Raw genomic sequence first — 11,347 nt, 5'->3', positions numbered from 1 at the left:
TTATAATAAATGCTAACATGCCATTCAGATTTTTATCATGCAGCTTAATGCCACCGATGGCGGTTTTATGATTTCATTTTTCACTTTTTTATTTTTTATGATCTCTTTTTCCTTTCACAAGAAAAAGGTTACAGAATCAACAAATAGCTAGGACAAGGTTTTGTGATCTTCGTTGTGGCTACAGATATTGCCAGGTCTAACAAACAACCCACGGTTGGCTAAAATAGATGGACAAAATGCTTCACTAGATATGCCTTGGATGTTCTTGCTATAGTTTTTTGGAGCATTGATATCTGTCAACCATCAGATCGCCGCTCAGCTTATGGAGCTGATGTGGCAGTTGGAGATTTGATATGGCGAGCTGATGTGGCAGTTGAAGATCGATATGGCATACAGATCACAGAATTACTAAATGCTCAGGAAGTGAATGACTTGGTGAACGCCAATCCCAGGATTACAGAACATCACTTAGACCATATAGTTGTCAAAAAATTCAGCGAACTGCTTACAAGAGAAAATAAGGCAACGATCCAAATATCAATTAGACTCTTGATTCCCACCCAGCAAATGGAGGACAAAAATTATTGATGCCCTTGTCGGATTCCGTGCACACTCATCGTCATATTGCCCCTCCTTAATAATAGGTCTCACTGGAAAAGATCTTGAAGATCGATGATATCGGCAAGGACTCCAGCAGCTGTAGTGTCGTTCCCTGCTCCTGCTCCCTGGATCACCAAAGGTGAGTCCTTGTAACACCTGCTGTATATTTCAACCTGCAAAGTTGAATGTAAGTTGTGTTTAGTCAGCAATGTCTAAAGGAAATTCTTCTATATGATCGAGGATGAACACGGCATCACGAAGTATGGGCACACAACTAGGGCTTACAATGTCGAAAGGCTAAATTAGCATACAGTTTAACAAGCTAACGGATGTGTTGATATAACATGATGGAAGACCAAAGAAAGGGAAAAAGGGAGGGGAAAAGGAGAGCCACGACTATTGAGAAACATCTAAAATGCAAAAAACAATCTGTATGACGATTTCCCAGCAGGAGAAATCTTAAAATTTCAAAGATCTAGATATGCCCCAAGGGAAATATCGATAGAGAGGATTTTAGCTTTCCCCTCTACTTCAGCATGGGAAAGTTTACAGCTTAACAACTTGAAGACTGAAAACTTTAAGGAGATAGATGTTGAATAGGGATTTCTGTGTATGACATTGAAAGAAATTATAATAATAATGGAAAACTAATGAACTCGCCTTGTACAATATTCCTACTTTATCATCAATTTTCTCTTTTTATTTTTTTTTTCTTTAGGGGGCAGGGGGGTGAGTAGGGCTTGTCTCTAAGTTTCTATCTACAAATTAACAGGCCCAAAAAAACTACTTTCTTGCTAGGTCTACTAAGAGATTTTAAGAATTTATTGCTGGGCCCCAACTTACCTCAAAACATTAAAAAGGTGATGAGCCCGAGAAGATATCTTAAACAATCTTTGCCAATGGTCTTGACAAAGTTGCCCTTGCAATATTTAAAATACACCAAATAGTATGATCCTGCCAGGCATAATGGAAGTTTTCAGTAATCGTTCGGGAAGTTAATGTAATTTTTTAATAGTTTTAAATATTAGTGTTACTTCTAAAATCAATCATGATTTCATTTCAGAAAAAAAAAATACAGGCTTTGCACATTTTCAATGTCTAGTATAGTAGTTTCTTAAACAAAGCAGACAAAAAAGCCTGTAAAATATAATCTCTGTCTAGACTCTAGAGTTTGGGTATAACCATCTCAATATCCAATAGAACTTTGTGCAGTTCACAAGTCAACCATCTCAGGCACTAAAGAAATGCATTGCAGGAAATTTTTGTTGTGTTCCAACTTTAATGATGTCTAATCTGACATAACATCCTCATGGCCTACCCTGCTTAAATGTAACATGAAAGGACCCACAAGAAGAATCAGGTTGATTCAAGATCTAGCAATTAGGGTTGTCAACGGGCCGAGCTGCTCGGGCTCAGCTCGGGCCTGGCTCGGTAAAAGCCCAGCTTGAGCTCGGCTCGTTAGTCAAACGAGCCCGAGCCCGAGCCCAAAATGAGGTCCGTTTAAATCTGAGCCCGAGCCCGAGCCCGAGCAGTTCGCGAGCCCAAAAGAGGGCTCCAAAATCGAATTGAATTAGTTTGGGTTCGGACTTAGCCCGTTAACCCAAACCCAATCCGTTAATCCTTCCCTCCCACCTCCTCTTTTTTTTTCTTCTCCTTTCTTCTGGGTTTCTCCAGAAGCGTCCGGGTGTCCCTCCCATCCCCTCTTCCGGGTGTCCCTCCCCTCCCCTCTCGCCTTCCTCCTCCGCCGCCGATGCCTCGCTGCCTCCCTCCGCCACCGATGCCGAGCTCGGTTCCGGAGGTTTCGATCGGAGACTGGATAGGGTTGTCCCTCCCCCTCTTTCTTCTCCGTTTCTCCCTCTCTTTTCCCCTCTTTGCCGACTCCTCCACCGGCGACGACGGCGAGACTGCGACAGAGGAGGGGAGTCCCTCGCACGGGAAGGTCGGGCCGCGGCCGGCGACGCCCACGGCCGAGCCCGCGGCACCCGTGGCGTCCTCGGCCGTGCCTGCGGCCGAAGCCCATGCCGGCGGCCGCCGCACGCGACGAGGTAAGTCATTCTTCTCTCTTTTTTTAATTTCTTTCTTTCTATCCTTCTTTCTTCTCTTCTTCTTCTTCTTTTCTTTCTTTCCTTCCTTCATTCTTCTCCGACGAACCGCCGGAACCGAGCTCGGCTGGCGGCTGCTCGTTCTTCTCTCCGACGGTCGACAGAGACAGGGACGAGAATGGGGATGGGGCGGGCTCGGGCTCGGGCAAACGAGCTTCACGAGCCCAAGCCCGAGCCGGGGAGTTGGTGAAACGAGCCGAGCCAAGCCTGCGAAGGCTCGGGCTCGGCTCGGCTCGTTAACAGCTCTACTAGCAATTGAAATCCTTAAGTAGATTTCCATTAAATTCGTTGAGCAGGAATGAATTAGCTTTCACATATGCAGCATGCAGAGCTTATCTGCTGTGATAAGAACGTAGTTCCACACTTACACCCGTACAAAGATTTTTGAGATATACCCTTGTAAAGAAACTAACATGCGAACTTGCCATTTTATTCTGCCAACACTCCACAACTTCGCGATGTGTAACTGTCTTAGGCAATGTCTACAAGATTTACCTAATGACATCCATGTTTAAGAAAAAGAACATGACATATGTTTGTACATGAAGTGCGGACAAAAGAAAAATGACCAAATAATAGTTATTGCATGAACAACATAAAACGGAAAGGAACATAAAAAGGAAAACAGCATACCACATTGTCACTTCCTCTCAATCTCCCCAATGGAGAATCCTTTGGAAGCTCTTGTAAACCAACCTCGCACCTGCAAGGAGAAAATGAGCCATAAATATCAAGAAAAGAGAACAATTTTTGACATTCATATCACTCATCTAAAGTCTAAACTGAACCTTGTTTCAACCTAACAATAAAAAAATCAAATGATAAAACTTCATTATTAAGTTACCTAGGTTGAGGAAGTGACATACTATAGACTAATATTGTCTCGGTACCAGACCCTACAATGGTACCCTACAAGCAAAGGTTGGTATAGTATGGTACACCCCCCCATACTATCACATGGTACAATGTTGTAGTCAACACAGCACATGTACCATATGTTGGTAATGTATGTGCCATACTGGCTGGTATGGTTTGGTACATAAAACCTTGCTAGAGACATTAGTCGGCACACTTCTCATAAAAATCTTCACTATTGGGGCCTAGCCTTTTTTCCTGATCTTGTCCATCTCCTCTCTTCTCCAACATCAAACCACAGCCCCTCCCATAGGCCACCACAATTATTGCCACCTTCTTTCCTCTTGATTATAGTGATCCTCCAACCAAATCTTTCTCTAGAGCCACCTACCCATCGCTCTCCCGTCAATCACCACAGCCACCTTTGCCATGAAGGTAAGGCATATTGAAGTTTTATATACATGCACCACTGAGGACCTTGTGCTCTGTAGATTTCTTGGGAGCATCCCACTTTCATTTTCTATCTTTAGGCTGTGTAACAAATAAATATAATGGAGACCCAGAGAATTAAAGAGAACATCAAATCTTTTTATGATTATATGAAGTAACCCCCAAAATAGGTCTTAATGAAGTCTTAGGATACATGGAAATATAATGAAACTTGGCACATTTATTTTCTCATTGAAAATCATTTTTAAGTAAACTAGAAGAATACCTTGATCCCTCAATCATACAAACATAGCGAAGGACTTTCCCGTTTGAAGAAGCCACTCTAACTCTTTCTTGAAAATCTCTATCAATTGATGAAAGACCACATCTGAGGAAATCTTCTGCGGTCATCGAGTTAGGCCCCAGTTCCTCAGGGTACAAACTATCAACCTGAAAAGCATAAATGATTAAGAAAAAATATATTAATATATTATAATGGCTAATTTTAATATTATTTTGTCAGTCAGCTTTCTATTCAAGTAATTTCTAGAGCTTATGGTAAGCTGAGTCCCATAACCTCAAGTTTGCACAAACATAGTCCATAACTGCAATAAAGCCTCAAACTCAACTTTCATAGGTTGCAGATTCATAAAAAACCTATTGAAGGAACAAATATAAGTAGGGTGTTGCATGAACCTTTATGTCATTCATGTTAATCTGCTGTCCAAGAAGTCGAGCAAGGATCAAAGCCTGTTTCCATACAAACCATGAAAAATATTATCTGGGGTACCAACTCCTCTTGGACGAGGAATAAAATAAACGTCCTGATTTTCCAAATATTCATAACCAATCAATTGAGCCCAATCGCTTGCAATTAACCAACATTTATATTAGCTACTAGTACAGCTAAGCTCTTTCAAGCAAGGAAAAGTATAAAAATGTTGTGCTTGAATATCTTGGATTAATAGATACAAACAAGTATTAAGATAAGCTAAAAAACAAACATAGATTTTGTTGTCGAGCTCAAGCATGACTCACATATTAAGCTGAAAGACAGACTCAGGTCCAAGTATAACTCAGAAGAGGAATGATTTGTTTATCTACATAAAGCTAGAAGAGTAATTAACCACAGAAACCCTCAACTAGTGCAATATATAGAAGATAAATTTTCAGACCTTCCTGGCCACATCCATCCCACTGAGGTCATCACGTGGATCTGTCAACATGAAAAGTAACAACTGTCAATAACATCATCAACCATTTTATGTCAGTAATCAAGCAAAACATAAAACATAGCATGAAAAGGCAGCTCTCCAAGAATGGCATGGTGCTTTGATACTTGTAGCAGGAAGTAAAACAAAATGGGGATGTACTAAGGAGGGATTCTCTCTCTTGTTCTATTATTCAGCTAATTTGATAAAAGCTTCAAACTCATTTGACCAAACAAAACAAACTAAAGAGTCCTTTAGTACAGAATGATATACACATTGTCACGAAAAAGGGAAAAAAAGACTTTGAAAGGACCTCATTGGGCAATCATTTTATAATGACATAGTATGTGCATCAAAAAACATAAGAATAGCATGACAGGAACAATATCATAAATAGGACATATAAAGCACAATATACATTACCGGAGTGAAGCATTCATGAATTTATCTGCAAATAATAGACTGATAAATATAAGGCGGAGTTATATAGCAAAAACAACATAAGTAAATGCTGAGATACGACTTTACATTATACAGAACATAGAATAGTTGTCATGTAGCTCTAAGAAATAAATGCAGTCCAAGAGTTATACATGACAAGTCAATAAACCACATTAGATGGGATGTATCCTAGGTTCAAAAGGGTGGCACTAATGCCAGCTTTAAGCCAAAAATTTCAGTTTTCTTAAATTGACGTCATTTACATTAGGAAGTTTTCAAAAAAAAAAAAAAAGTCAAGACAGTACAATGATAATGATTATTTGGCAAATAAAATAATTAAAACCATTAATACTTTGTGAAAAAACTAGTAGGAATTTTTTAGCAGATATTATAATAATCATGTAAAGAGACTATGTAGAAAAGTTTTCATGAAGCAATAAAATAAAACTCATAACAATCAAAATAAGTGTTTGTGAAAAGAAAAATATAAATTACAACTAAAGATTTTGAGATCATGTTATGGGTAATATATGTTATCATGTATCAGGTTATAACCACTCAAAGGTCCAATATGACAGTTAATAGATAACTTTATCTCATGATGTGAGGAAGATATATTTCACAAAAATTGTATTAATCATGTAAGATAACTGCTAATTGTAAATTATTGGAGATATTATTTTTTAATAAGTAATAAAATAAGAATGCAGAAATGCAAATACAAACAATTAAATAAACTGTTGAAATTTAACCATGAAATCAAAAGCTACATATAGTACATAAACTATACGTGTGGTCATAATTGGATCAGGAAAGGCATTTTTGTAACAAATTATGTCAATGAATGCATGATAATGATGCTTTATACCTTACCATGGATTTTTTTTTTTTTAAGAACAAAATGCAAAAGTGATGAATGATATTTTTATGAAGTAATAACGATAAACTAGCCATCAGTTGTGCACATCTAAGCTGTCAAAAAATGCATAGAATAAATTATATGACTGGTAGAAACTTCATTTAATCAAGCCATTATCCATACTACACAGAATTTAAATTTGTTTTAACAATTCAAACACAGTAAAGTAGTTTGCTTTTGTACCACAATTGTTGGGAAAGATAAGTAACCCCATTCCAGCTGAGAAAAAATTATATCTTATGCCAATTCAGCCCTCCACTCCAGTTGAGTTGAACAAAAGAAAACCAGAATATTTTGTTTTGACGAACTTTAATCATGGGAGATCATAAAATAGCATTTCTTCTTTTTATATGTACAACATCAGACTTGCTCTCTTTTACCTCATAATATTGGAGAGGTATTTTGGCCACCTTGCAAGTCTCAAGGAGGTGCATGTGCACATACACACATGTACCTGTGCATGCAAACAATCTTGAAATTTGAAATCAACTTGCTGCAATTTTGTGGCCTAGTGTTTCAGGTTGGCTCTTTTGACTTCTGTTCCACTTTACAAAATATTGCTTTGATCCCTCTTTAGATGAGCATTAACAAGCTCATCAAATGTACCATAGATACATCATTTTCTCCTAAGAGGAGAGATCAAGGCACAAGAAAGGTGTACTTGACATGGTGAAAGGAGAAGGGAGACAGATATGTATCGAGAAATAATACCTTTCTTTTCAAATGATTAAATCATCCTATTCTAGAACTTTTGCAAGTATCAAGCATGTTAAAAATGATTTAAACATCGTTGTGATGAATGAGACAACATTACTCACTGCTCAAAACTAAGATTTACAAGGTATCTTAAATCCTACCTGGCTCTGTGAATCCAAGACTTTTAGCTGCTTGAACAACTTCGCTGAACAACTTCCCAGCCTCAACTTCACTCATAACATACCCTAGGGTACCTTTAGAACAGTTGCAGGGTAAAAAAAAATATGATAACCACAAAAAGAATGGATTTGATGCATCAATACAGTTATGTTAAATAATTACCACTCAAACTCCCAATAATACGATATATGGGGTCCCCTGATGCAAGTAGACGGGTAACAGAAGCTATTACTGGAAGACCAGCTCCAACCTAGAAATCAAAAGATTACAAAGTTCTGTAGGTTAGAATTTTCACTCTATACAAGTAATATCCTGCATACATGATACAACTACTAAACTAAATGATCACATACCAAAAAAGATTGCTAACAAACACCTCATAAAAGTTAAGAGGAAGTGTGTGGACAAATAGCATGGTATGCATTTATCTGCCAGGATTGAAGAAGAAGAAGAAAATACCAATTCACTTGCTCAGAAATTGTTGATATTTACAAGTTTTGATGGGCTTCCACACAGAAAGCTGAAGCATCACATGAGAAAAATGCTAAAAGACCAAAAATGTGCGTGTGTGTGTGGGTATAGAGAGGGGGAGAGAGAATGAGAGAGGGAGGGAGGGAGGAAGGGAGGGAGAAGAGTAGAGAGAGATATACACAACATGAACACAATGTAGACCAAAATAAGATACATGACATTGACCAGGATAAGGTACATAATTACCAAGAAATACAAAGGTTAATAGAACAGAAGAATTCCACAATTATAACAATATCTAAATAACATCACAAACATTCATCATGATAAAGGTTATTATAACATGAGGAACAGTGAGGCAGAGCCTTTAGAGTATTTGACATCCAAAAAGAATAAAAAGAACAGACAAACAAGAGGAAGAACAAGTACAGTTGGTGGAATTTGTGAACTCCCAAAAATCTTAGGAAAAAGAAAAGTCTGTGTCATGTAGAGGAGAAATGTTATTAGCAAGTATTTTGGTGAACATCTTGTCAGCAATATTGTGCTGCAGAACGAAAATCTAAAACTTTAACCTTGGGAGCAACTAGAAGTATCCATAAAGCAAAATGGTTCTTCTTAGAATCTAGAAAAAAATTGAAGGTGATAACATCACTATCCAACATATATGATAATGCTCTAAGTTACACAAATATTAGCTTGAACAAGGAGAAAAAATGGTTTTGCACTGTTACGTAGTTTTGTGCAATGTTCATTCATATTAAGAGGTCAATAAACTCAAACAAAAAAACCAAGCTGGGGGGTAAAAGATCTAGCTGAAAACAGCAAGTAGAAGGACTTATCTAATCACTAAATGAGGCAGAAAATCAAATCAAATAAACAGATCAGCACATACAGTTGACTCGAATCGAATGCGGCGGAAATTTGAGATTAGCTTTTCATAAGCTTCCTGCAGTAAATGCAACTACATTAGTTATATAGCAAGCAACGAATCTTTAAACGGGAAGAAGATAGAGAGATATGATCTAGATCTAACGTTTAATACATTGACACAAGGTTCACTATTTATGATAAATTGTGGAAGAAATCAAAGATGGCCATACAATTCCACAAGTTAGTGGCTTCTTGTTTGCCAGCACAATACAACAACCAAGACCAACAGCTTGTTTCAATATATTGACAGTCTCAGAGCTGGCAGAACAGTCAGCTACTGCAAGACCTGTCAAGAAAGTAAAAGAACCCAAAGTGAGAAGAGTCGAACAACAGAGCTAATTGTAACAAATGAAGGATCCATTTGTTTAATATTAACAGTCATGGAAGACTCGCACAGATTAACATGCCAGATGTTAAACTTTTCCTGTATGCCTTTAACATTATGCTTAAAGTTTAGCAACATCAGCCAATGCCAGATTAGTAGTTTCAGACATTGGAAACAACCAGAACATTCAAAAAATACCGAGCAACACCTGAGCTCAGAAGCTACAAACCAGTGGATCTGCCAAGAAGGCCAGCAATATCAATAACCTTATCCATCATTTCTGCGTCCTTAAATATTTGGCACTGACCTGAAATCAAAGTATCCAAAGCCCAAAACAAGAACAGCTGAAATCAATAAAAGATGTAAACTTTACTTTCCACTGTTAGTTTGATACTCAATCAAAAGCAAGTCATATGCATAGTGGTGCCAATAATCAACTATCAGATCCATGTACTAAAATTATAGAATAAACAGTATAAGACCAAAAAAATCACAAGCCCACAGCTTCAAACTTAGATGACCATTTTTTCTACAATTTCTAGAATAATCATATTAGTTATCTTAATACCGTTAGATTAATTTCACAGTCCTAAGATGCAAGTCCACAAAATGGTCAGATATTTACCTGAACTGGGCCAGGCACAGTGAGAGTTAATTAGCTAATATTCTCAGAAAAACCAATAAATTATGGTCAGTCACTGCTTTGAAAACATTATGACATCATGGAATATGAATCGATTCTTAAAGCCAACAGACTGAAAACTTCACAAATTCCAGTACCGTAAGAAATATGAATGGGATTGCTCAATATGACCAAAAAAATAAAGAAAAATCAACAAGTTAAAAACTTTTTTTTAGCAATAGTGTTACATCGGGACATACCAAGTCTAAGCAGGGATGATAAAGAAGAACCGGAAGATTTCGCACGGCAAATTTCCATCAAAAAGGAATCTTGCATTCCCTTCGTCGCAACGTCGTCAACCACGAGCAAAGATCGGCTGTCGCAGACCCCCAACACTCGTAGTACCAAACCCTAATCAAAAGAAGATTACTTTAGAAGAAAGAAAATGGATGGAAGAGAAGCCAATGTATTAAAACTCGGACAGGGTTTCAGAACAAGCGATTCAAATTAAAAACCCTGGATTCAATGGGTTTTCTCGCGAGAGAGAGAGAGAGAGAGTGCCTGTTGGGAGTGGAGAGCTCTGCAGTTGACGACGTGCTCGAGAAGCTGACGGCCGACGCCGCCGCAGCCCAGCAGCAGAACCGGAATGCTCTTCATCTTCTCCGCTCTCTTTTTCCTTTCTCTCCGTCAGCGGGTTGCCTAGTTGCTTGCCATAAGCTTTGCCCGCCGCTTCTGATGTCTGGGGCTGTCGATTTATGGGACGGTGTCTGAGAAAAGTTTGCGTAGGATCACTTAGGAAGCGTCTTCGTCGCAAATAAATCTACTAGAATCGTCATTATTGATCATTATAGCGGCCGTGTAATGGCTCTTATTTGTCCAGATTTATTTAGTATTATTTGGAATTTATATAACGCTTATATACTTATTGTTATGCATCACTGTAATGAAAAATAAAGATTAAAATACAAAAATGACAAACATGAATTCTTCAAATAACTGTTAAGGCAAAGATTTTAAATTTAACAAAATATATATTGTTTTACATCAGTGGATTGCTATATAACAACTATTGTTTTTGTTATAAAATGACTTGATTTGTAATAGAATAGTAATCAGATGTTGCTATATAATTTCTTGTCATTCGCTTATATAATGTAAAATGACATGTAGAATGACATAAAAGGTGGTAGAAAGAAAACTAACAAAAAAATCTTTTTAAGATGTCCAAATTTTTTAAACAAAACCATAGGAGATATGTTCACCGGACACATCAATAATAAGCTCATTCAGGTATTGATGGCGCTTCTAAGTGACCTTCTAAAACTTTTGGATGGTCTGGTATGTTATTAAAGGATAACATGCCTGATTTTGGATATCTAATGTGTGGTTTTAGATATTCGTTACCATTCTTCAACAACCAATTCCAACTGTGTAGAAGAAACCGACCACATGCCCGAATTATGTTACATGTCATCCTTTGAGCAAAAAGTTAGGGTGTGATTTCAAGCCTTGCTTCGATTTCTATCTAGCAAAATGTGATTCCACAACCTTAAGCACCTTAAATAA

At 37.6% G+C, this 11,347-nt stretch overlaps 1 protein-coding gene across 2 annotated transcripts; it reads right to left on the bottom strand.

The window, feature by feature from the left end:
• Window positions 1–405: 405 nt before the first annotated feature.
• LOC103719752 (bifunctional aspartokinase/homoserine dehydrogenase 1) lies at window positions 406–10,646 on the bottom strand. 2 transcript variants are annotated; one of them, XM_039132333.1, is made up of 13 exons: window positions 10,343–10,646; window positions 10,042–10,192; window positions 9,389–9,466; window positions 9,005–9,120; window positions 8,797–8,850; window positions 7,596–7,683; window positions 7,415–7,507; window positions 5,162–5,202; window positions 4,683–4,736; window positions 4,273–4,436; window positions 3,336–3,405; window positions 1,444–1,554; window positions 643–773 (listed from the first exon to the last, which is right to left on the bottom strand). In XM_039132333.1, exons 1-12 carry the CDS (start codon window positions 10,436–10,438, stop codon window positions 1,483–1,485), a joined length of 1,077 nt encoding a protein of 358 aa, XP_038988261.1. In that variant the 5' UTR covers window positions 10,439–10,646; the 3' UTR covers window positions 643–773; window positions 1,444–1,482. The 2 variants fall into 2 exon arrangements, with proteins under 2 accessions (XP_038988260.1, XP_038988261.1); XM_039132332.1 differs by lacking the exon at window positions 1,444–1,554 and having other exon boundaries at window positions 406–773; window positions 10,343–10,640.
• Window positions 10,647–11,347: the final 701 nt, after the last annotated feature.

Source organism: Phoenix dactylifera, chromosome 12 (assembly GCF_009389715.1).
Source record: "Phoenix dactylifera cultivar Barhee BC4 chromosome 12, palm_55x_up_171113_PBpolish2nd_filt_p, whole genome shotgun sequence".
Lineage (NCBI taxonomy): Eukaryota > Viridiplantae > Streptophyta > Magnoliopsida > Arecales > Arecaceae > Phoenix > Phoenix dactylifera.
The sequence above is the reverse complement of the archived record's forward strand: the minus strand, read 5'-3'. Positions and strand labels throughout refer to the sequence as shown.

What these genes read in the sequence shown, in the direction of transcription:
- LOC103719752 (XM_039132332.1), bottom strand. Translation starts at nt 10,438, where the DNA reads ATGAAGAGCATTCCGGTTCTGCTGCTGGGCTGCGGCGGCGTCGGCCGT. An exon ending in TCTTGGATTCACAGAGCCAG is followed by an intron (nt 5,203 to 7,414) that starts GTAGGATTTAAG and finishes TCATGTTGACAG; the next exon opens with ATCCACGTGATGACCTCAGT. An exon ending in TTAACATGAATGACATAAAG is followed by an intron (nt 4,437 to 4,682) that starts GTTCATGCAACA and finishes TATGCTTTTCAG; the next exon opens with GTTGATAGTTTGTACCCTGA.